The sequence below is a fragment of the Mustela erminea genome, chromosome 4, assembly GCF_009829155.1.
Source record: "Mustela erminea isolate mMusErm1 chromosome 4, mMusErm1.Pri, whole genome shotgun sequence".
NCBI lineage: Eukaryota > Metazoa > Chordata > Mammalia > Carnivora > Mustelidae > Mustela > Mustela erminea.
In genome coordinates this window covers 63,915,661-63,941,356 of record NC_045617.1, presented here as the reverse complement: position 1 = coordinate 63,941,356, position 25,696 = coordinate 63,915,661, and the positions used below count along the sequence as shown (strand labels likewise).

General features: G+C 45.3%; 1 protein-coding gene across 5 annotated transcripts; it reads left to right on the top strand.

The window, feature by feature from the left end:
- The first annotated feature begins 8,214 nt into the window (after nucleotides 1-8,214).
- TNFAIP3 (TNF alpha induced protein 3) lies at nucleotides 8,215-23,315 on the top strand. 5 transcript variants are annotated; one of them, XM_032339396.1, is made up of 9 exons: nucleotides 8,215-8,297; nucleotides 11,838-12,147; nucleotides 15,348-15,538; nucleotides 16,185-16,332; nucleotides 16,506-16,676; nucleotides 17,502-17,682; nucleotides 18,726-19,645; nucleotides 20,289-20,485; nucleotides 21,237-23,315. In XM_032339396.1, the coding sequence occupies exons 2-9, from the start codon at nucleotides 11,853-11,855 to the stop codon at nucleotides 21,519-21,521; spliced, it is 2,388 nt and encodes a 795-aa protein (XP_032195287.1). In that variant the 5' UTR covers nucleotides 8,215-8,297; nucleotides 11,838-11,852; the 3' UTR covers nucleotides 21,522-23,315. The 5 variants fall into 5 exon arrangements, 4 of the variants coding, with proteins under 4 accessions (XP_032195287.1, XP_032195289.1, XP_032195288.1 ...); XM_032339397.1 differs by lacking the exon at nucleotides 8,215-8,297 and adding an exon at nucleotides 10,952-11,258; XR_004284930.1 differs by lacking the exon at nucleotides 8,215-8,297 and having other exon boundaries at nucleotides 11,276-12,147; nucleotides 20,289-20,470; nucleotides 21,237-22,194; nucleotides 22,317-23,315.
- Nucleotides 23,316-25,696: the final 2,381 nt, after the last annotated feature.

Sequence of the window (25,696 nt, the reverse complement as noted above, 5' to 3'; positions counted from 1 at the left end):
CTAACTTGCAGTTATAAGGTTAGTAAGTTCTGTGGATCTAATGATTAGCATGGTGACCTCTGGGGCCAGGAGGTAAGGAAAACAAGATTACGGTCAAAAAGTTCAAAATTGCAATTATAAAGGATGAATAAGTTTAGAGATCTAACATACAACAAGGTGCACAACACAATGACTACAGTTTATAATTCTATATCGCATACTGGAAGTTTGCTAAGAGAGTAGATTTCAGGTGTTCTCACCACACACACGCACACACACACACACACACACACACACAAATGGTAACTCTGTGAGGAGATGGACATGTCAACTAGCTTGACTGTAGTAAATATTTATCTATGTAGATGTATACCAAAACAACATGTTGTACACCTTAACTGTGTATAATTTTTATCTTTTTAAAAAGCAAATTATGATGTGGACAAGAAATAAGTCACTTACGTAAAAATAATTGTTTCTGATAACAATACATTCAGTGAGTTAAAAATAAGTGTATATGAACTGAAATTGGTTTGCTGTGCTATTTTTTAAATGGACCAAAAAATTCAAATGCTTAATGAAAACACCTCATTGGATACTTGAAATTTGCTAAGAGTAGATCTCAAGTGTTTTCCCTGCATGCATACAATATGGTAACTATGTGAGATGATGGGTGTGTTAATTAGATTGGTATGTTAATCATTTCGCAATGTGTATTATATCAAATCATCACATTGTATACCTTAAATGTATACAATTTTTATTTGTCAATTATACTTCAATAAAGCTGGGGAAAAGTTTATTTAAAGAACTAAAACACCGTCATAAAGAAAAAAGAAAAGAGAATCATCGGTCTTGACAGTTTCTAAACCTCCATCATATGCTAACATTCATAGTCTATAATTTTATATTTGTTAAAAAAAGAAGTAAATGCATAAAGGAATTCCTGAACTCCCTTGCAAAATAAAGGTAATACCCAATAATATGGAAAACAATCATGGTATGCCTTGTATGATTAATGCCAAGCAAACCTTGGAAAAAAAGGTTTTGCCCCATCACTAAAATGAACAAATAATAATAATTCACATTACCATGTGTCAATCACTGCTCAAAGCACATCACATGTATCAATTTATTTAATCCTTCTTATAACCCTAGGTCCTAATATCATCTCCATTTTTCAAACACAGAACTAAAACCAGAGAACTGAAGTAACTTGCCCGAGGTCAGTTAGCTTAAAGTGGCAAAGCTGAGCTTTGAACTTAGCAATGTGATTTAGAGCCTGTCCTCAGATTTCTGTATTAAATATAGCCCAACGGGGTATTAATCCAAACATAATTTTCTTGATAGAAGCATAGAAGCATAACATGTTAGAGTTGGAATGACTCTGAGGGACCAGTGTATTCCAAATCTTTCATCTGATAAGTAAAACCAATTTAAAGACGAAAAAGTAACATCTTGGCTCAGATGAAAGTTCTACCAATTTCCTTATAGTTTTTCAAAATGATTTCTATCAGAATTTTCAACTTAAAGAATTAACATTGCTTTTAGAAGAGTGAAACAAGTATTAACTCAGAAAACATCACAAAAATAGAACCTTTAAAACTTAGAATAAACTTAAGAGACTGTTTACATTTTGTGAAGGTAAGGTTTCCATTCATATCATCTGATTTTGCTCTAGAAAAGCACTTTGAAAACAAGAGTTCTGCATGAGTAGTCCAATTATCAAAAAAACAAAAACAAAACAAAAGCCCACCAAAAAAAAAAAAAAAAAATCCGACACACACACACACAAAACCAAAAACCCTCCCATAGTTAGGGAATAAGACGTAACAGGTTGTATGTTTCTGAGCGATTATTGTTGAAATGCCCAGGGCCAAGAATTTTTCAACCACCCAAGCAGTACAGTAATTTTCCTGAAGTTCAAAGCTAGGAATGTACATATGAATTAAGTTCTTTCATTAAAAAAAAAAGTTAAGTTTAATCTCATTTGTTCGAGTTTGGGTATCTGACATCATTGAGAACCAACCAAAGGATAAATGTTCCATTCAGCCCAAGATCCAACCATAAGAGCCCGAAGAATGAAGGCATTTCTTCTTAAGCGTTTATTTCAGAGCTAAAATGTAATGAGTTGAGTTTTGGGAAGTACTTCTTTAAGATACCATGAAAGATACTTGTTTCGACAGAAAATTACATTTCATTCTGGAGATGAAGTAGGATGCCTGTGTGACTATTTTCTCTAGAGAGCTGAACATGTCTCAAGACAGGGTCAACAGATCTATTTAAAGTGTGGAAAACTCAGGCAACCCCAGGCACTTGTTTTTCCAAGTGCTTCAGCCCAAAATAATCAATGTTACAAAGTGCGTATTTTGGGATTGACATGCCTTGAATTCCTTTAGCTGTCACCATCCATGTTTGGATCTCAGGCTTCTTGGAATTTTACGATTCTTCTGAGCTGACTTGGGTCCTTGACAATTGTGCATTGAACTACTAAGACAGGCTGCTTCTGATAACCTGGCTCCTCTGCTGGCCTCTTTAGAACTTTAGCACTGACCATGAAATTATATTCCTTTAAACTTCTGTGGAAGGTCAGCTAGAAACGGAGAGTTAGTCCTTAAAGACATTGTGTTCAGTGACAGGAACCTATTCTATCCTTGGGGAGGAATTTGGCATTGTCTAAGCCTTCAGTGTCAAGGGATAGTCTGTATATTCATCACACATTTAAACAGCTTTATCTCTATGTGGGGACCTTTCCTTTAAGGTCCTAAAAGGCAAGTGGTTTCTGCTTTACCAGAGACAACCAAAGAGCAATCATTTCTCTAATGATGAGCTCTTGTTTCTCTTAGAAAAAATATTTTCACGTGCTTTTGTTTTGTGTTTTTCTCTTTTAGCTTTAATACAATATCATAATGTATCTTTTGAAGATATTTTATTTCACTAATAGGAATCCAAATTTAAGTTGAGTTTCTTGCAGAGCTGGAAACACCACACCATAGGGGTGAATTTTGCTGGTTGTTGTTGAAATTCAAAACAGGCCGCCCCAAAATTTGCACTTTGGCATGTTGAATTTCTTGAGCTAAAGGCACTTGAAAAATAGAAAATGCAGGAACAGGCCTTCTCTGAACTTCCTTTACTTTCCTAAAGGACAGTCCTCCAAATTGAACTCAATTCCCATGTACCCCCTACTCAGGAGCTTCATTAACCAGAGATTGACTCATCCCAGGAGAAGTGACTAGACGTTGACGCCACACCCAAACTTTGTCACAAACTGCCACATCTCTTATCTGTTCTTCTAACGACCCATTCATCCTCTCCAAAAACCATTTACTTTCCCCTCACATGCTTTCATCTCTCCCTCCCCTCCCCTCCATAAGCTGTCAAATCTCACCACTGTTTGGGATACACACTGTTTGTTTGTTTGTTTGTTTGTTTTCCTACGATGCCCCCACAAACATAATATTAAACATTTAAAAATTCGTATACATTTTCTTCTGTTAACCTGCCTGCTGTCAGTTTATTTCCTAGACCCAGCCCTCGAATCTAGGAGGGAAAAGGAGAAGTCTTTCCTTCTCCACACAGGGAAGAAAGAAGAACGTGATGATATCAATGAATGCAGCCCATTGTTAGTGAGTAAATGAAGGGACATGTGTATATTTAATATAAGGAGATCGATTCTCCCACATTATTAAGTCGATTGGGTGTCTTGTAACTTGGACTCCCATATGGGAATATAACCGCTTCTTCTCCAGCCTGCTAAGGTGACTAGAATTTCCACTATTAAAGCTCTAGGAAGTTCCGGTTTCACTGGGAAGGTTCCCTAAGAAATACAGCACAATAACACATTGCAATCTTTTTTTTGCAAATGAACACCGTTTGCCTTAACTAGATTAGCCAGCCGCAGAAAACAGACCCCTGAAAAAGTGAAGCCAAAATCCTTCTTTACGGAGAAGAGGGTGGTGGTAGTAGAGAGGTTAGGATGGGAGAGGAGGCAAGATTGGCAAGGAGACAAAAATTATGGACATCCCAAACTGGACTGAGGGGGTTCAGGCACAAATGAAGAGAAAAGGGCAATTTTCACAATGGTCACAATCTTCCAAATAAAAACAAATTTATTTCAGTTAACGTCCTGCTTACCACTAACCCCAACACTGCATACTACTTGGTTGCTAGTAGCTCTCACTTCAGATCTGTCATTGGTCATATTTGGTCATCAACAGCAGCCTCCACAGAAACAGAAATGAAACGGAGAATTGAATATTTATTTATAAGGCAAATAAAATTATTTTATCAAGTGTTTCAGTCAGGTATTGACAAGAAATTCAACCAGAATTCATGGAGAAATGAATTTTCTGACAGGTTTTATGATTTTAGCATCCCATTTTTCAGGCAAAATGGAGTAAGAGGAGTTGTTCTTGGCAGGAAACCAATTTCCTCCCTTCCACTGGAAGGTCTTTTTTCCTGTTACTAGTGACTCACTGGATTACCTCAGTTACGTTCCTTTACCGCGGTGGGTCTTTTGTTTCTCTGCACCCCCAGATAATACCTACACAGGATCTGAGGTTCCTAGATAAGAAGTAGTATTTCAGGATAAGTTGGCATTTGTATGGTACGTAATGAAATCTATGAGATCATTTATCGGAGTTCTCCTTGTAGGTAAAGCCCACAGAGAGCTTGCATTGTCCTCTCAGCACTAGCCTTGGAGAGTGCAAACACGGTTAGTAATCTCAAAGCCCCGCCAAGGCTTACTAAAATTTAAAGCAGGCTTCAAAACTATCCTGCAATAACTAAACTGCCATAACTTAAAAAGGCTGTTTCAAAATGTGTTTAATAGGGACCTTCCTTTGCAACAGAGCACAACGCTGGGTGGGGGGGGGGGGGAGAAGGAAGAATGGTATGACAGACATGAAATGTCCAATTTTTGTTTGACCCAAGTCTGCTGTGCCCTGGGATTCTTACACTCTCACAAATGCACATGGTTGTAACTTGATTTTCCAAAAAAGACTCATGAGCTACAGTGAGTGCTGAGACAGATTCAGGTCCCCTTCCCAATTGTCGTATCTGCCTCTCTGTTACCTGGTTTCTCCTGCCCCTGCTCTCTCCCCCAACCCATAGCTTGGGATGCACATGTTTTTCATTAAGTGGTATACGCGTACAGACTGCAGACCTAGTCCTAAGGACGAACTCCAAGAGGTCACGTGTGCTCACTCTATGTGGTTTGTGACACAAGAACACTGTCATCACAGTGAGACTGGGACATCATTCAGGAATTCTTTCAAACACTCCACATAGTCAAAATTCAATTCTCCTCTAATAAAGGCTTTTTCCTCCTATGTGTCCACTAGATGTTAATAAGCATACATTCCTCTTTGCAGAGTTCTCTTCATCTTGCTAAAGACTATCGCAGAGATTCAAGTGCCTTACAAGTCTTTGGGGCACTCTGTATCTCTTTGATTTCGATTCATTCCACCAGTCTCTCCAAAGTTTATCCCATACACCCATAGGGAACCTTCCTGTTCCTCCTCCACTCTTCGTTCTGATTTACCAGAAAATCCTTACTGGTTCTGCCTTTGTGTTAAGTTTTAGAAAGGGAAAATGGGTATGGCCAGAGCCCTGTCTTAGAAGACAGAAAAGGACAGTAAACACTAGCAGAGGACAGGACTGAGGATTCCTCCAACAGAGACAATCACTTTAGCAGAAGAACTGTGGGGAAAATGCAGAGAGAGAAAACCGAGGGTTTTGCATCTGACTGCTATTAACTCCTCACAAAACCTGGCTCACAGGATGGTAGAACAGTTACCCTGGGATACTCAGAAGTGGCAGAGGTGGTCATGGTCTTTTAGGCTTGTTACTCCTGTGATGCACTCCCAGCTCATCAAACCCACTGTAGACCAAGTGGGGCAATGGAAGCTACAGGAGTTGTTAGGGGGCCAGAGCTAAAGCCAGGAGACAGAAAAGGCAAATTCTGTTTCTAAAAGCACAAGGGGAGAGTGGTCTGAGGCTGCTGGTTCACAAACACCATCTTTTATCGTCTCGACTAGCCCAGAAAGTTTCCCGAGGATGGAACCGAGGCCTATCTGGCTCCCAAGCCCACATTCTACCACCGCCCAGCATCCCCCTTTGCCTAAATGAGCGCCATGCATTTGTGAGGCTGGGGGCCAGGATAGAAACAGGAGCCTTGAGATTTTAAATCTTGGAGGATCTTTTCTGAGAGTAATAGTTAAGACTTAAAAGCGTTTACCTTGCTCAGAGTAAATAGGCCCAGTTCCAATCACAGCTCTGCCACTGAGTCATCAAGTAGACTTTGGGCAAATGGTTTAAGCTTCTTACACTTCAATTTCTTCAGCTTCAAAGTGGAGCTGTTTGGAGATTCAAATGGCAGAGTGCATTTCAAACACCTAGCCTGGAGAGTAGCATATAGTAAGGACTTAATAAACATTACAGTTATCATATTCACTATCCATTGTTGTAGAGCTGGCAGCTAAAAACATTTGTGAATGGGAAGCTTATACCGGCAGGTACAAGAAGAAATACAAGGAGGTCTTGAAGTTGTCCGAAATCCGAGCTATCCGTTTCAAATGGCCAACAGGAGCCTTGGAAACTTGGCCACCTCTGACTCTCTTCTCTAAGTCTCCCTTTGCCAAAAAAGTGCCACCCTCCTCCCAGCCCCCATCTGTCTCTGCAGGTCCTTACTGTAGAGGGAAGCATATTTTTCTAATTCCCAAACTAGAGACATGGTCTGACAAGTATAGTTAAGTCTAGAAGGAGACAATGCACAGAGTATTTCAGTCTGGTTCTAGTTTAGCTCTCCTAAGTAATGGGCCTCGGGTACTGCTAGGTAGCATACGTGCCTGCCTCTCCCTCTGCAGTTCAGGTACCTCCACTGCCCAGATGGCTGACACCTATTTCCACAGGATGTCCCCTGGATAAAGACAGTGGGTTGGTTACCACACTATTTAATAAGGGGTGGAGTGGTCAATGCATAAAAAGTATTATCAGCCCTTATCACCTGGGAATGAACTAATTGTCAGGTCGTTAAAAGAACTCCTAACGGCACCTGGGTGGCAATCAGTTAAGCTGTTAAATGTCTGCTTTCGCTGAGGTCACGATCCCAAGGTCCTGGGATCCAGCCCTGCATGGGTCTCTCTGCTCAGTGGAGAGCCTGCTTCTCCCTTCACCTGCCTCTCTAACAAATAAATAAATAAGCAAATAAATAAATAAAAAGAATAAAAGAACTCCTAATAGGATCTTAGGGGGACATGGCAAGGATAGTAATGGATTAGAAATCTTTTTAAAAACTGAAATGCTACCCGAACATGGCGTCGCCTGGGCACCTGGTATGCAGAAATGGAGAATGGGAAATCAGTTAAGTGCAGGACAGGGTTGACAGTTGCTCTGATTCTTAACTTGACCTAAGATTGGTTTTGTCCCTGCAAATTTTAAGGCTGCGGGGCCTCAGGATGTCACCCTCACCAGCCTGGGGTCTGGGTGGCAGGACCACTGGGGTGGGGACCAAGGCCCGTGACCTCTTTCTTTTCCCGAAATCCCCACCCGGGCCCACAGTAGGGCTCTCCCCTAGGAGCTCATCACGTGCACAGCCCCAGCTTTACAAACCCGATCCGAGGCCTGCGGTGCCTGCGGTCCCGGACGCCCGGGTGGTTTTTAGGGTATTCTTTCTTTATTATTTCCCTTCTTGTTCTTCACAGTTGGTGATTTTCTGCAGAAAAACGGCTGAGAAAAAAGAACCTATTTCATTTCCAGTTCCCATCATCGCGATTTCCACATGGATGTGACGTTGGGTCAGCTTCCGAAATGCCCAGGTGACTCACGCGGGGACACCCGGGGGCGGGGCTCAGGAGTTTCTCGCGCGGGGCGGGGCGGGGCGCCGCTCGCCTCCAGCACCCCTGGAGCCTCCCGAGCCGTCTGCGCCCCCTGGCGGCCGGCGACGCGCGGCTCTCGGCGCCGGGCCGGGCGTCACGTGACTGGAAAGTCCCCGGGTGGAAATCCCCGCTCTCCGCCGGCGGTAAAACAGAAAGGGAAAAAGAGAACTGGCAGTCTGCAGTCTTCGCAGCGGGCCAAGTGCAGCGAGCTCGGAGCCCGTGGGGGCGGAGCGGTGACAGCAGCCGCCGGGAGAAGTGCGGCGGCGGTGGCGGAGGGAGGCAGCGGGCGCCATCCCCACCCCCGGCCGGGCCAGCGAGCGAGCGCCGAGCCCCGGCGTCCATGGGGCGCCTCCTCCGCGCGGCCCAGAACCCCGCCTGCGGCGCGCGCCTGCCCTGACCTGGACTTGGGACTTCGGAAGAGGAACGCAGCGGCCGGGACAGGTAACCGCCGCGTCCCGTTGCCGTCTGCCACGGCTCGGCGGGGTCGGGGGCTGCGGGTGTGTAATCGGCAGCGACTCGCGGGCTGGCCCCGTCTACCTGGCATGAGTTTGGCAGCAGCGGTCCTGGAAGGGAGTTTGTTGGCCGTTTGTGCCCACTGTGGGTTTTGAAATGCTAGGAGTCGAGGTCGCCGCGCCAGATGTTGGGGTGACAGCTCTGGAATCCTGTCCAGCCAACTGTTCCTTTTAAATACTGCAAAGAACTTAAGCTGTAGCAGACTCCTGGCGAGTAGCCTCCGGACTCCCAGGTCGGGGGTCCTTGGTGTTTGGCTCTTTTTCGTGCCTTTCGTATTTTTAAATCGAGCTCTGGATGCTGTTGGACACGTAGACCTTGCAGAACGGCTATGGCTTCTTCCCAGATTGTGCAGAAGCACCCCACCGCCCGCGGGATGTCTGGGAGGCCACGAAACCGGACGGGGGTGGAGGACTCCGCCAGCCCGCCTGTCCGGGGACAGCTTGCAGACACTGGGAGTGAAGTGCGGGGAGGTGGGTGGGGTCCAGGGACAGTGTAGCTCCTCAGTGGCAGCCGTGCAAGAGAAGTGTGCATGTTAAAGTGGGCCGTTGGCCTGCTTTTCGGCTGCTCCAGTTCACAGTGATCTGCAGGCCCCTGCCGCAGCCCCTGCCCCACAGTCAGACAGTCTTTGTCAACCCGGGTTGTCCCACATCCTGCCACCTGGCCTCTCAGGAAAGCAGTGGTATTAAGTAAGGAAGGAGCTCAGCTCTTCTGAGATCGCTTTGTTTTCAGTTCTCCCTGCCTCTGATCTTCTTTCCTTAGAAAGCCGGTCTCTGGTCAAGGGACTCAGGGCAGCATCTGGGAAAAACCATTGTGGATTAAACCAAAACCCCTGTGTCCCTAATTGTTGAGCAGCCGCTTACTGCCACGTTCTCATTGTCTAAGGGGCTGCTTTGATTTCTATGATTCTTTCTACAATTTTCAAAGTTTCGGAGGGATTCTTTGCAAAAATTCGATGAGGCATTTGTGCATAAAAAGTCAGTGAGGGGGGTGTCTGGGTGGCTCAGTGGGTTAAGCTGTTGCCTTCGGCTCAGGTCATGATCTCAGGGTCCTGGGATCTAGCCCCACATCGGGCTCTCTGCTCAGCAGGGAATTTGCTTCCTCCTCTCTCTCTCTGCCTACCTCTCTGCCTGTTTGTGATCTCTCTGTCAAATAAATAAATAAAATCTTTAAAAAAAAGTCAGTGAGGTAACAAATGTAAAAGAAATGTTAAGGGTGATAGCGTCTGTCTTTAACCGTAAGGACATTACCATCATAGGTCGGGAATATTTATTCCCTAATCTTAAATGTGGAGAAATCGAAGAACTGGGAATTTGGATGGTGGGTTTTGATTCTTTGAAGGAATTTTGCAGTCTGTGCAAGGCCAAACCTATGAATGAGAGGACTGTGGGCTATCTGGTAGGGACATTTGCATGTCTTGATTATGGCTTACGGCTCTCACTATTTGAGGTCTTGGCTGGAAGGTCTTAGAGTGAGAAGAGAATATTAGAAGACTCAGGAAAACAAAAAGGCAACACCTAGCTTGTTTCAGATCTTTTTACTTCCCGCCTCGTCCCATCTGAGAGCAGCAGGCATTGCAGCCGCAGAGGTGGTGCTGTGGGAATAGCGAAGGGCAGGTGTCGGAAGATCTGGCGCGTTGGCAAAGCTGTCTGCCTTGGCTGGTGTGGAACCTGAGCGGAACGTGTACTTCTGTTGCTTTGCCTGCAGACAGGGAATAAGGTCATCTTGGGTTTTTTAGCCCCAGCATCAAACATGGCACTCTACTTTTAGTAGGTGGTCAGGTAGTGCTTTTTGAGTGATGGACAGATGAATGAATGACATTGCGAGACTTTGGCCCTGCCATGAAGTGGAGGTGGGTGTAATGTTTTTATCCCCTCATTGTGCTTATGGTCCTGCTCTAATTTTGCCCAGTTCCACCTCCAGGGAATGTCTGACGTCAAAGGAAGGATTATCAACTGACCCAGAGAATTACGTCTCCCAGGCCTCACTGGCAATCAGATTAGGAATCCTGATCCAGAGCTATCACCAGAAAGCAACCTTGGGGTCATCTAGTCCAGCCTCTCTGCTTTGAGTGGACTGCAAGAATTTAAACTGCTTCATCAATGGCTTTAAGAGAGCCTAGACTCACGTAGGAAAGACTTCCCTAAAAATCTAGGTTTCTTCTCACTTCTACATAGGTTTCAGGTCTTCCTCAACTAAAAGCTTGCCCTGGTAAATAGTATGATGCAGGAGCGAGATTAACAATCATCATGAAACTCCCTAGGGAATATCTTCATGCTCTGCAACCATCTCTGTCTTCATCTTGGAAACCAAGATGTATGCTGAGGCACTCTGCTGAGGCTTGTGAATGACGGCTGGCTTTCCACACAACCCCAAACTGCGAGGATACCATGTTGTGTCAATTCACAACAACCCAGGCTGTTGGGATGGGTTGTAGATGCTGGGTTTTGCCCTCAGCTTCCCTCATTTGTCCTGAGTGTTCCTGGCCATCTTTCCTTGCCTGCTTCCAGACGTTGATTTCTTTCCACCAGCGGATTATGCTTGAAGATTTCAGCATGAAGACAGGGTGGGAAATGCATCTGAGTGTTGGTCCCTGGAGGATAATAATAAATGTGGTTGGCAGTTGCGTTGGAATAGTAGAACTCTAATGCCTGTTCTTGGAAGTGTAAAATTTATCCTTCTCTTATTCTTACAATTCTATTTCTTATTCTGATGTTGTAAAGTTAACAGAGAGGGTTCCAAAAGACTTACTATTTGCTCTTAAAATTGCAAAGCATCTTACTGGAAATAGGCTTTTTTCACCTTTATAAATATTATAATATATTTTGCAAATGAGCTCTTTATAAATACTTCTCCTTGGGACTGAAGAGGAAACTCTAATCAGAAGCCTAGGTAACAACGTAAAATTGCAAGGTTTTTCACAAAGCATTTTTTTTGTAGTATAGGGAGGGAGGGCTTGAAGGAAAAATCAGGAAAAATCAAGGAACTGCCGGAGAGCAAGGACTGCTGAACCATGGTCTTAGGGGAGGAGTTACAGACTTGCCCAGGCTGCCTTGTGTCCTTCACTGGCATTCAGGGCTCCAAAGACCCAGTGGCTGTGGCGTCAGGGTGCCATGAGAATGCGAGGGGAGCTTGCCGGTGATGAGGTGCAGTACCTGTTGCTGACAGATAGGCTTGGCTCCCTGACAGACGTTACTGAAAACGCGGGTTATTCCCCTCCTCCTCAGGACCCACTCCCCGCCTTCCTTCTCTTGTTTAGACTAATCTTTAAAAGTGATGTAACTTAAAACAGTCCAGTGTGAGTTAATCTTGGGGGCCAGCTAGTATCCTGGGAGTAGAGGTGACTAAGATCTTTTGCCTACAGATTAGGGTAATGACAAGATCAAACGCTGGGGTTTCCTGCAGGCAGGTATATAGGAGTGGTATCAAAGGCGGACTAACGGAATGGGTTTTTCTCCCCCTCCTCTTCAGGTATCGCAGAGCACAATGGCTGAACAGCTCCTTCCCCAGGCTTTGTATTTGAGCAACATGCGGAAAGCTGTGAAGATACGAGAGAGAACTCCGGAAGATATATTTAAGCCTACCAATGGGATCATTCACCATTTTAAATCCATGCACCGATACACACTAGAAATGTTCAGAACTTGCCAGTTTTGTCCACAGTTTCGGGAGATCATCCACAAAGCTCTCATTGACAGAAACATCCAGGCCTCCCTCGAAAGCCAGAAGAAGCTCAACTGGTGTCGAGAAGTCAGGAAGCTGGTGGCACTGAAAACAAATGGTAAGAAGATTTGTCTAAGGCTTGGCTCCCACCGTGCTGGGTCCCCATTCATTCAATTCTGATAGCGCTGGCCCAAATTCAAGTCTCTGGAGAGCACAGACCCCTTAATATAGAATACTCTCTGAAAGACATGTGATAAAAACAAGCTGGTTTTGCCAATATTTTTATGAAGGATATTTTGTAATTGTGTGTATTAGCAGAGGCACTGAGACTTGAAGAATGCATTCCAAAATACCATGCCTCCCATTGAGGGACTTGGGTGTCTAATTTTTGTGGCTGTTTGTATAATCATTTGTAAAATACCCTTTCCTGGCCAGTAATGGAAACATTAAAAGGCTTTAAGTTCAAAAGGAAAGCATAGTGTGAAAACTAGTATTACTATTGTTTCCCACTGTCATTAGAAGATGCTCGTAATGATGACCTTACATGACTTGAACTGATGGCATTTTGTGGGTTAACCAGTGAATGGCTGTTGCCTGCCTCTCTCTCCCTTACCTAGGTTCTATTGGTTTTGGTCCCATGACATGAAGTGGAAAGATACTTGAGATTTTTAGCACAAACTTTACAGCTTTACTTCATTATGTTTAGGGATTCCTAGTTCTGAATTTCTTGCTGTGTGTATCTGCTCAATGGCCCTTTACCACTAATAGCTGTTTCCTGTTCTAAACTTTACTGTTTTGCCTTTTGATTGTTTCCTTCGAGCAAAAGTGTGTGCATCATGGCTACATCCAAGCACACTGTTTCAGGTAGATACAAAATCCTGCATTATAATGTTGCTGATTATTACAAGAAGCAAGTAGACTGTCCATGATCAATTACATGCTTATAGTCTAGATGAGGGCAGGAATCAGGTTCTTATATAAGTAACCATCCTTCTTTAAGACCACCTTGATCAAATTAATACATCCAAGCACAGAAATCCTTGTTGACAATGAGAGGATGAGAATATTAATTAACTTAGTTGGTACATTCACTTTGGCCATTTTTGAGTTGGGCAGCGTGGAGTGCCTGGAGATAGGTATTTTGTGGTGTTCAGTGAGGGCGGTTGGTTCTGGTACATTACTTGAACATCTTGCCTCTACTTTTGAAGCACAGATTCTTAGAAACAAAGGTAGAATGAAAACTGGGGAGAGCTAATGTTTACATTTTTCTTGGCCTTAAATCAAGTGATGCGTAGAAGTGGGTAATTATGTTAAGTCATCATCAAGGGGTTTATATTCCTGACAGTTTGTGGTTTTAGCTCTTTCCCATTTTGTTACAAAAAAGGAATGGAGTGAACTCTGGGAGAGTTGGAAACAGAGAGATTCTGCCAAACTAGAAATGTGGTAGGAAGAGGAAAACCTTCTTATCATTAACAGAATTAACTGACATTTTAGGTTGAACTTACTCCTTAAGAAAATAATGAATACAAATAGTAAACTCTTGTTTTGCAAAGGTATGTCATTAAAGTCTACAAGGATTCATGCTACAAATAAAGCTACAAAAGCAAATGCGTTTTGATAACATTTTCTGGGAAATAGGAATGTGGGGACTCAGATCTTCTTATTTCCCCACTTTCAAGAAAATTCCTTAAAATTCTGGAAAAGGAAGAAAAGATATTGGGGGGATAGACAAAGCGACTTTTACTCTCTGGCTTTTATTAAGCACCTTTTTTTTTTTTTTTTTTTTTTAAACCCCCAGCCCCTCAGGAGGGTTGTACAAAGTCAGTGGTCTCTTTGGGGAGGGGGTGATTCACAAGTTTGCATTTGAGGATATGAGACTGCGGTGAATGAGGAAGGGAGTAGGTGGCATAAAATTGAAACTTCAAGTGAAAAATTCCAGCGTCTATTGGCTGCCGCGATTTCACTTGTATAATGAGTAGCCCTATTCCAGCTCACCCTGACCACACCCACTTGGAAAGTCCAGGGCGCCCTTCGCAGTTTAAATGTCTACACACCAGAACAAAAAGTACAATAGCTGTTGCTCAATTGCTAGTCAAATAACTTAGCACTGGGGAATTCCAGATGTTGCTTAGGGAATTTTGTACTGGTGCATCTCAATAAAGAACTGAAAGTAAGCACAAGAAGAAGAAAAAAAGCCTTATCTTTGCTCTAGATTTTGCAAAGGGGAAATTTCAACAGAATGCAATCGTTGCCACACTTCTGCCAAGACAAAAGGCTAAGCGATCTGTTTTGTTCATTCTTGTGAATACTTACTTAGCTCGTTTTTCCCTATGTATGAATTGCAGGGATACGAGTTGTAGATGGGTATATATGCTTGAGGGGTTTTCTTTGTTGTTTTGTTTTTGCTTTTTACAGTTTGAGTGTACTTAAGATTTGCTAAAAGCTTCAGAAAATGATAACCCTATTTGTAGAGTAATGTAAGAAAACAGTCGAACTCCTGTTTATAAAAGCAGCGGTGCACTTGGCCACGAGTTACTAAGGAGTTGACTTTTTTGATATTAAACATTCCTCCCAAATGTTTATTGTTTGGAGGTTAGATAAAAGGCAGCCTCTTGAATTGTGGGTTTTGACCTGTGAAAGTAACAAATTCATGGAGTAAAATTAGACCTGTTTCTCACAATGCTCAAAGGCAGGCTGAGGAGGTAATGCGGTGTGCTCGATCCCACTTGATAAACCAGGAGAGGAAACTCCCAGGCCCCAGAGGCCTCAGTGGAATGGTCAAGTCATTTACCACTGAGTCATAGCCAGACCGTCCCTGTCTAGTAAGCGGAGCCAAGCCAGCTTCCTGGTTTGTGCACCATACCCCATATGTTCTCTCTAGAGCCACGGAGTAATAGTGCCAGTATCTTAGCCAAAACATCAAGGAATGCTAGAACGGGACAGACTTTAGAGATCATAACCCAATACCCTCATTTCACAAAGAAGAAAAAAAAAGCAACACTCAAAAGCTGAGGAATTTCCCCCAAGGTCACACCTAAACCAGTTAGGGCAAGCCAGGCTAGAACCAAGGTCCCCTGATAATCAGTTCCTGGCCCCTTTGTTCTGTTGGGTCCAACGTTAAAATTAAGAGTGGAAAGAGTGGTTTTTTTCCCTAAAGCTGTCATCCCCTTGTGAAATGTTCTCAGTTGGCTGTTGGACTAAGAAATTAAACCGTTTGCATTTCTCACATGTCCCTACTGGGTCCCCTGTACTAGAAGCAGGGCTAGTGCATTCTAAAAACTTTTGCTAGGCCTTTGATGTGTATGGCTTCTTCCCCAGGTGATGGAAACTGCCTCATGCACGCTGCTTCTCAGTATATGTGGGGTGTTCAGGACACAGACCTGGTCCTGAGGAAGGCTCTCTTCAGCACTCTCAAGGAGACGGATACACGCAACTTTAAATTCCGCTGGCAGCTGGAGTCTCTTAAATCCCAGGAATTTGTGGAAACGGGGCTTTGCTACGACACTCGGGTATGTTTTGTTCCCCCATAAATATCTATCGATAGAGCTCCATGGTGTGTGAAGGGCCTCTCGGGCCAGCCCCCCGCTCTCGAGGTGACTTCCTAGGTCACGTGAACTTGGCTAAGCAGAGCACGGTCCATGGAAAACACCTGAAACCTCCTGTGGGATGAACCTGAGGCTTTTGTCACTGCTGGGAGGTTTCCGGGCAGCAGATTCCCAGCTGTGGATCTCTTTTTAGCAGAAGGGCTACTTGGCCTTTCCTGTGGTGTTTTGGTTGCTTTCCCATCTGATTGCCCTTTGCATGCTTTACCGAGCCTGCCAATCAAATTCAGATGTGGGGCTCACCATTCTCAGTCACAGGCTTGGAATTTTTGTGAACATTTGGATAAGGGGCTTTGGTGTTATGCCTCATCAGGGATTTTTTTGAAATCAGGTGCTGTCCCCATCCTCCCCCACTTCTAAGTTGGCCTTCTAGTGGAAAAAAGTAAAGGAAGAAAACCAAACTGGGGAAAAAAGGGTGATCACTCAAATGATGATTTCCAGGAAGGGGAAAAGCAAGCCAGGTTATATAAATGAATAATTGTAGAGCAAAGTCCGACTGACTTTTTAATGCATAGTTCATTCACTCCCGATTTCCCCTTTACCCACTTCCTAGAATTGGACTGATGAATGGGATAGCCTAATAAAAATGGCATCCACAGACACACCCGTGGCCCGAGGTGGACTTCAGTATAACTCACTGGAAGAAATACACATATTTGTCCTTTGCAACATCCTCAGAAGACCAATCATTGTCATCTCAGGTGAGAGCCGCAGGTTGCTTATTTGTATTCAAGAGCCCATTGGCTTTAATGTGTTAGCTCTTCAGAAAAACTGAGCCTACCTCAGGCTACCAGGGTCATCAGCAATAGTAGCTGAAGGGAATTTAATGAAAATCACCTGAGGGCCTTATTTCTCTTGCTCTTTCCCTAAACAGACAAAATGCTGAGAAGTTTGGAATCGGGTTCCAATTTCGCTCCCTTGAAGGTGGGCGGGATTTACCTGCCTCTCCACTGGCCAGCCCAGGAGTGCTACCGATACCCCATCATTCTCGGCTATGACAGCCAGCACTTTGTACCCCTGGTGACCCTGAAGGACAGCGGACCCGGTGAGAACACAGCATGGATTCACATTTGTAACTGCTGCTAGATACTGAGACGCCCTGTTCCCACTGACCGCTGGGCTCTTTGGGGCCCTCTGGCAAGAGCCTCATTTATGTTTATTATTTGTATGTGAATACAGTGTTCCGTCACGTGCCTGGTTAGCAACAGTAATGCCATGGCAGTAATCCCGCCATCTTTGTGTATGGCTTGGAAAGCACTTCCCACAGCTTAGCTGCAAGGAGGAGATCTATGACGTGACCCCCGCCCTTTGACATATGACAGAGTGAGGCCCACAGAGCCCTGGCCCAGAGCGGGTCAGTGTCTATCAGGTTAGCCATTACTAGGATAGCTTCCCTTGGAAGAGGCAGTGTGCGAAGTGCTTTAGGGGATAAATGCAGACATTTATTTCATCTCATTTCATCCTCACAGCATCCCTATGGACCGTAAGCACTGGAAGCCTTGTTTTACAGAGATGCCTGAAGCTCAGAGAAGTTCAGTAACTTCCCTGATATCACAGAGTTTGACAGTGGCAAAGCCAGGACTCAGACTCAGATCAGCGTGGTTCTGAAGTGTGATGATTTACCCCATGAGATCCACTGCCTCCAGGCTGCCTAATATTCTCTGAGCTTCCAGAACATGCAAAGCATTTTATGTTGAAGTTTAGTGTAGTTTGTTTCCCCATCTGCATTTGATTGTGACTAGATGATACTTTTCTACCCTTTTTTATATCTTTTCCGTGTTTGTGAAATGTGACCATTTTATATGCAGCCTTACACATAATCTCATTTAGTAGAATCATGTGTCGCTTATGTGTTGCTTCTTTCCCTCAGAAATCCGAGCTGTTCCACTTGTTAACAGAGAGCGAGGAAGATTTGAAGACTTAAAAGTTCACTTTTTGACAGATCCTGAAAACGAGATGAAGGAGAAGCTCTTGAAAGAGTATTTGATGGTGATCGAAATCCCCGTCCAAGGCTGGGACCACGGCACCACCCATTTGATCAATGCCGCAAAGTAAGAGTTTATCCTTAGCTCTGTCCTTCGTCATTTTCAGCTGCTTTTACTTCCGCCACAGAAGCTGAGGCCATCCCAGAGTCCTCCAATGTGCAAGAGATCCAAGTGTGGTGTATATAGTCAGAGAGGATGACGGGAGGCCATACCAACTTGGGTTTCACATGGGAATGAGTAATTTCTCCATGGTCACTTTCCTGCATAGCTGGATACTGACAGTCAGGATGGTGGCTTTAAAGTCTCTTGAACCAAGGATAGTTTTGTTTAATTGCCCTAGTAATAGGCTAGCAAGTGAAAATTCTTGAAAACAGACTCCTTTTTCTCTTGGCTTCTTGGTAAGGACAGACTCCTCAGACACAGTCGGGGCTTCTTAGTAAGGACAGACTCCTCAGACACAGTCGGGGGTGTCCAGATCTTAAACACTGGCTTTATGTTGGAGAGATGCCTATTTGTTAGGACTTGAAATACACCATAGGGGGAGGCAGACACATGATAGAGGCTTGGAAGTGAGTGGACAGCACCTGGGGGTATGTCCACTGCTTGGTCACTATGCGGGGCAGTCCGTGCTGATAGACACCAGCTGCCAGTTTAAGATTAATAACACCAAAATACAGGCAACGAGGTCCCAAAGTAGTTTGAGTTATAACATAGACTAGTCCCAAATGAACATGCTATATGATGTTTTACTAGATGTTTGACATCAGAGAAGTTAAAAAGTAAAAGTGAGTTTTTAAAAGAGTCAAGTGTAACAGCGTCCCCAGAATAGCCCTTTCTTTAGAATTATCAGTAATTTGGAGTGGACCAAGATTGATTAAATAAGACTGTGGTTCTTGAAAAAAAATGAAATCTCCTTAGCAGTATTAGACTGTGCTCTGCTGGAAGTGTAGACTCATGATCATTGGCCTGCATTTCAGTGAGTGGTTATCAAGTTATTGCCATAATCCACATTGTAGGAGTTTGGCCTCTGAGCTCATGATGTGGAATTGTGTGTGTGCGTGTGTATCCATGTTTGTGTGTAGTCTCATATGTTTCTTTTTGGTCTTTAGGCTAGATGAAGCCAACTTACCCAAAGAAATAAATCTGGTAGATGATTACTTTGAGCTTGTCCAGCACGAGTACAAGAAATGGCAGGAGAACAATGAGCAGGAGCGGAGAGAGATACATGCTCAGAATCCTTTGGAACCTTCTGTTCCCCAGCTTTCGCTCATGGACGTAAAATGTGAAACACCCAACTGTCCTTTCTTCATGTCCGTGAACACCCAGCCTCTGTGCCACGAGTGCTCAGAGAGGCGGCAAAAGACCCAAAGCAAACCCTCAAAGCTGCACTCCAAGCCAGGCCCCGAGGTGCTCCCTGGTATGGCTCTCGGGCCCTCCCGGGGCGAGACCTATGAGCCCATGGGCTGGAGCCCTGAGGAGCCAGCCGGGGGGCCTCGTTCGGCCCCTCCGACGGCGCCCAGTCTCTTTCTGTTCAGCGAGACCACCGCTATGAAGTGCAGGAGCCCTGGCTGCCCTTTCACGCTGAACGTGCAGCACAATGGATTTTGTGAGCGCTGCCACAACGCTCGGCAGCTGGGCGCGGGCCACCCCTCGGACAGCACGAGGCACTTGGACCCCGGTAAGTGCCGAGCCTGCCTGCAGGACGTCACCAGGACGTTTAATGGGATCTGCAGTACTTGCTTCAAAAGGACTACAGCAGAGCCCTCCTCGGGCCTGAGCTCCAGCGTCCCTCCTTCCTGTCACCAGAGGTCCAAGTCAGACCCCTCACAGCTCGTCCAGAGTCTCTCCACACATTCTTGCCATAGAGCCGGGACCGAGGCTCCCTCCGGCTGCCTCTCTCAGGCCACACGGACTCCAGGGGACAGGATGGGGACCAGCAAGTGCAGAAAAGCCGGCTGCATGTATTTCGGAACTCCAGAAAACAAAGGCTTCTGCACGCTGTGTTTCATCGAGTACAGAGAAAACAAACGTGAGTGAACTGACGGATTTCCTAAGCCCCGTTTCTAAACCCCTGCACTAGAAGCAGTTTTGCTCCGGAGCTGCCAGAAAGCAGCCCCTCTGGGCGGCGGGGGAGAGTGCAGCTGGCCCCAGAGGGATGGTCACTTGGAGGCAAAAGACACAGAAAACCACTTTTCCAAAGTCCTACAGCCCCTCCTAGGTAGACTTCATAGAATTTTATTTCACGTGGTCATTTAGCATCTGGCATTTGTGAGGCAGAGTTTAAACAAGACTTTTTTGGACATGTAGATGTAATAGAAGTCCAGAGTTGATGGGCAGTAGCTGAAGAGAGGGAAGTCTCCGCTCTCCCTGAGAAAATGCGGTTGGTTTTAGAAACCTCTCGTTTGAATAAGGACCGATGGGCAGTTAGTGTCTCTGTTCTGTTACCATGCCTGGCCTGTGCAGCACGTTCAAAACTGAGCGGTCTGTAAAGTCAAAGATGTTTCCATAATGGCATTATTATCCTTTTTTTTCTTTGATTGAATTTAGAAAAGGCCGTGCTCATGTATGCACAGCCCAGGGTGCCCTAACCTATATCCAGAACCTGGCAGTCTCTCTCTCTCTCTCTGCTTGGAGACCACCTGTAGCACTGATGAGCTCCAACTCTCTTTCAGATTTTGTCCCTGCCTCCACGAAAGCCAGTCCCACGGCCCCCAGGTTCCAGAATGCTGTTCCCTGCCTGGGAAGGGAATGTGGCACCCTGGGAAGCACCGTGTTTGAAGGATACTGTCAAAAGTGTTTCATCGAAGCTCAGAGTCAGAGATTTCACGAAGCCAAAAGGACCGAAGAGCAACTGGTGAGACATTTTGAGGTACTTCCCCTCCCCCATTGGGCCAGCTCTCCTCACTGGAGCCGCTTCTTCCCACTGAGACAGCGGACTTTCCTCCCTGCCAAGTTCCGGGGAAGAACCTTGGGGGGGTTTGGGTGTGGGGGAGAAGTTCCTGTAGCCCCCAGGGTTGGAAGTGCAGTAGGTACTGCACTTGATTTTCGTGGCCTAACTGTACTTTAGAATTCATTTAGAAAGTAAATCGAATCAGCCATAGAATAAAACCTCTTAAAGTCTCTGAAAAGCCTGATGCCAAACAGAGACTTTTTGATTTGTAGCAGCACAGGGATCTGAGTGGCCAGCAGACTTTGGCAAGTAGTCCTTTATCAGGAGACAGGAGGAGCAGGCAGAGTAGCCCACGTGCCTGCACACAGTGGCATAGGAGAAAAGCCACCTTAGGCTGATGGTTGCCTCTCCTGTTGTTTACAGCATGGTAGGGAATCTGTCTGGGGAAGGCCAGCTTCTCACTAATACAAGCGGAGGCTAGCTGGGCCAGCCTTCGCAGGCCTCTAGGTCAGGTGCTCCTTGGTTGCACTCAGCGTGCTCTCACGGGACTGGGAGGAGGCGTCTTTGGAGCGCTCCCAGTCGTAGACAGCACGTGCAGCTCGGGCTCCCTGGGTCAGGCGATGGCTCTCCACCCCACAGAGTTCTTGGTAACACCCGCGCAGGCAGAGGAGATTACCTGGTGCTCTCCCTGAGCAACTGGCCAACAGTTCTCTCTGCTCTTTCCATTCAGAGAACGAGCCAGCGCAGAGACGCGACTCGAAGCACGGCGAGCGCCTCCAGGCCCAAGTGTGCCCGGGCCTCCTGCAAGAACATCCTGGCGTGCCGCAGCGAGGAGCTGTGCATGGAGTGCCAGCACCTCGGCCAGCGCGTGGGCACGGGGGCCCACCGGGGCGAGCCTGTTCCCGAGGAGGCCCCCAAGCAGCGCTGCCGGGCCCCCGCCTGCGATCACTTCGGCAACGCCAAATGTAGCGGCTACTGCAACGAGTGCTTCCAGTTCAAGCAGCTGTATGGCTGAGGGGTGCGGAGGGGCCCCGGGGACCTCAAGCCTCAGCAGGCAATGGTGCTAGCCGCAGCGAGCTGCGGGCGGCTTCAAGCAGGGGAGCAAAGAGAAGCTCGGGTCGCGGTCGCGGCCAGCCTGCGCAAGTGGCCTTGGAACGAGAGCAAGGCCAGTGACGGGCGGCGGATGGGCTGCTGCTTTTCCCCCGCCACCTCGCCTGCCACGCGGAAGGGCAGGGACTGCGTGGACTCGGAATGTGTGGTGGGACTACATCATCTTCTCGGGAGAAAAGGGAGAAAAAGCTCGGTCAGGTGGGTTGGGGATCCCGGGGCCGTTCCCCCCCCCCCCCCCCCGCACCGCCCCACGCAAGGGCCGGGCTTGGAGCCACGGAGCTGACCCGCCGCGCCCACAGGCCCTCAAGTTCAGGAAGCTCAGGGAGAACGGACAAATTCAGTGTCAGTGGTGAGTGGTCTTTCCCTCCCCGCCTCGTCCATTTCCCGCGGACACGGCAGACACCGAGCTGTCCACAGACTGTGGCTCTGAGGCTGCTGAGATGGAATCAGTTCACGCTGAAGAGCAAACCAGCTGCTCTTTACAGTATGCACCTTGGAAGAAATCAGAACATTCTAGTGGGAAGATGTGTGCCTCTCTTGGTTATCACTGTCTTCACTTCTAAAGAAGTTAGCTTGAGGTGTGCATGAAAATGTGTACATATATAATGTACCCTTATATTATGTATGAGGGAATTTTTTTTATTGTGGTGAAGTATATTGTCTATATAATTCACTTTATTTATTTTATTTCAAACTTCAGGTTTATTTAAATGAAGATGTTTCTTCTGCTCTGGGTAAAGTGTCTGCTGTAGTGTCTTCTTGAAATAGTGTATTCATAGTCAGTCCTCTTTTGGGCGAGTACCTGAGTGCCTTGGGGATTTGGTCTCTTTGATGTACTGTGGTTGTCTTCCCTAAGAAAGAAGGAATTGCACCAAAGGTATATTCATTAAAAGCTCATGCTTTTCTTGATGAAACTTGGGTTAGAGGCTCTTGCTAGCCAAATGAAAAAAAAAAATAAAAATAAAAAAAAGTAACTGCTTTCCGCAGTAAACAGATGCCTTGAATATCCTACCTCTCTAGAGATAAAATTGGGAAGGAATGGGATGAGATTGGAGAAGGTCACTGGGACGATGTGACCTTTAATGATAGTTTTATTTGCTGTGTTTGAACTCTCTGTCCTGGTAGCAACCGCACAACCAGTGGCACCTTCGTGCTGGGACAGCAAAACCCTGTGACCATGAGCATAAGGAAATTTCTTTCTGTCCTTGGCCTGCAGTTTCTCTGTTTGCTCTGTGTTGCTGTCATACTTGTTATAAGAAAAAAAGGGGGGAACAGATTGTCCCCAGAGGTAAAGGCTGCCATTTATTTTTTTTTGTGGGTCTGGAACTTATGATCTGAAAATATTAGTAGTCTATATCTCTACACAGCCTTTACTTGTATTACCTGACATGTTTGCCACCTCGAGTGCTATTTCCTCAACATAAATTTTAATCATTTTTTCTAAAGATCTCAAATAAACATCAGTGTTCATGTAGTTCTTCTAAAGTCAATATTTTAATATTTTGTGTGTATCAATATTTTCATTCTTAATGTGAAAAATGGAATTATTTATACTTATTTTAGAAAGCATTTGAAATTTGCACATTTAGTTGTCCCTGATAGAGAGCTGTTTGTTCTGTTGGATTCCTTCAAGTTTTCCTAAATATGTGTAACTTTTCACAAAAGTCAATATTAAAAAAATAAATTATTTAAGAACAGATTTTGATGTTTTCTGCTTACAAATGGTGAGAGAAAGAGACCCAAATACTAAGGCTATGTTTCCCAAACAGCCTCATATCGAGGTACACCCGGAATAGTGGACATGCGTCCCACCCCCATGGAGTAAGAACTCTGCGAACATTATAACGGCATGAGGGTAAGGCATTGTTCAACTGCAGGGACACTGAGGCCCAGGCAGGAGTGGGAAGGGTCAACCTGTCCCATTCTCAGGAGACATTGGGTCCCTGAGCCCCTCCAAAGGTTGCTGCCTTCGGCCTTCTTGCAGTGCAGAAAAGGAAAGCAAGAGAGAGCAGCAGAGAGAGGCTTAGAAAGAAAGAAATAGGAGGGAGGTGGAAGCCTGGTGTAAGATTTCCTGGGTCAGACCTTAAAAGAGGTGACAGATGGCCATGGTGGCTGCAAGGATCGACAGCACCAAAGGCCTGGGAAATTATAAAATGACACATTCTTCCACCCAATCCAAACATACCCCCAGAAGCTTGATTCAGGAGGACTGCAGATTCTGGAATCTTTTTTTTTAAAGCTCCCCAGGAGATTCTGATCATCAGCGAGATTTGAGAACCATGTTTTGACAAATCATTCGTGATCTTTTGTTAACTTATTACGGGAAATGTTAACACACAAGAAAGCAGAGTTTAATGAACCCTCATGTGTCCATTACTTGGTTTTGACAATGATCAGCATTTTGCCAGATTTGTTTCATCTTTCATTCCCTCTTTTTCTTCTGGATGATTTCAAAGCAAATCCCAGCCATGTGTGTCCTCACACCCACAAATACATCAGTGTGCATCTCTAATTGATCATCTTTTTTTGTTTTGTTTTGTTTTAGTACAACCATCATTTTTACACCTACATAAGTGATTTTTAGTGTCATCTAATACTAAGTATGTATTCTCACTTCTCAGCTTGTCCACTGTGGAGACATAGTCCTATTGCTTTAGGGTTAGCGTAAGCCTCTTTTATTCTGTAACATTCTTTTTAAATTTGTCATCCTACTAATTTGTTGGGGCAGTTTGATCTTTTCTTCTGTAGAAGGGCCCACATTCTGGATTTGGCTGATTGCTTTCTTATGGTGCCACTTAACTTATTCTATAACGTACTTTGGATCTAATTCTGGCTCAATGAGGCAAGAATCACTCAGGGTCCCATCAAGTCCCATTCTGTGTGAGCTATATGAATGCCAGCCCAGAGGAATCATAAAGCCTCAAATTCAGCTCTTTTCTTTTTGTCCATTCTTCCTCCCACCTCTCACCCAGCATTAAATGCTACAATTCTTCAATCAGCATGATGAACATAAGCATTTGACCATAAGTCATCAGGATTTCTAAAATAGGAAGTGACTTAAAATTAGCAAATTATCTCTGACTCAGAAGAATGACCCACAGACAGGGTCATAGGGGGCAGGTTTGGAGGACAGCAAGGGATCCTGGCGGGGATGGATCTCTGCGGATGGGGATGCCTATAAGGCATACACACAATTTTATGTCCGGGTGTGTTCATTTTTCTTCTGAAGTGGAGCCAATCAGAGGCTTTCTTCAGAGTCTCAAAGAAATGGATGATTTTCCAAAAAAGCCAAGAACCTCAACATAAAGAGAGCTGAGAATTAAGACTTGGGAGGAACTGATTTTTGCTTCCAGCACTGCAAATATCACCCCACACCACAAGGGTGGAAGTTCCTGTCATCCAAAATTGAACTCTTAATGTTCTATCCCTGTCCCCTTCCTCCCATGCTCAGAAAAGAGCATTATCTTCCCAGCCACTCTAGACTGTGTCCCCTTCCTCCCACCTCCAAACTTTAGGAAGTGTTATTTCCAAAGTGTCTCTCAAATCCACTTGTCTCTAGACTTCTGCCCCTCTGGCTTGGTCCCTAGCTTCCTTCTGCCTTTTTGCCTCCACTCTCCCATTTCTAGCCTGCTCTCTCGCACAACTTGACTGCTCACCTGTGCCTGTAAACCAGAGGCCTGGTGAGCTGTCTCCTCTGATTAAAACTCCCTGACGGCTTTCCCAAAGCTGGCTGCATGCAACAGAGGGTGCAGGAAGAAAGGAGGAAAACTCGGAGTTCGTTTGATGAGTATTTGATACATGAATGACTGTTCCGCCTTTCTCAACATCAGAGGCCACTGTCCCCTGAGCAGTTCTGAAGGAACTATGAGTTGCCCAGCTAAGAGGGGGTAGTAGTGACACCTGCATTCATTTACTTCCTGCATGTTGAAAAAATCACATTTGAATTATCCCATGTTATGTGATTTTATGGCCAAAACTGATGGAGCCATGCCACGTATAAACTTACCTATCTGCACACCTAAGCTTGGAAGCAACGATTTTTAGTCTGTTTAAAAATTACCCAAAGAAGAGTTTCAAGGG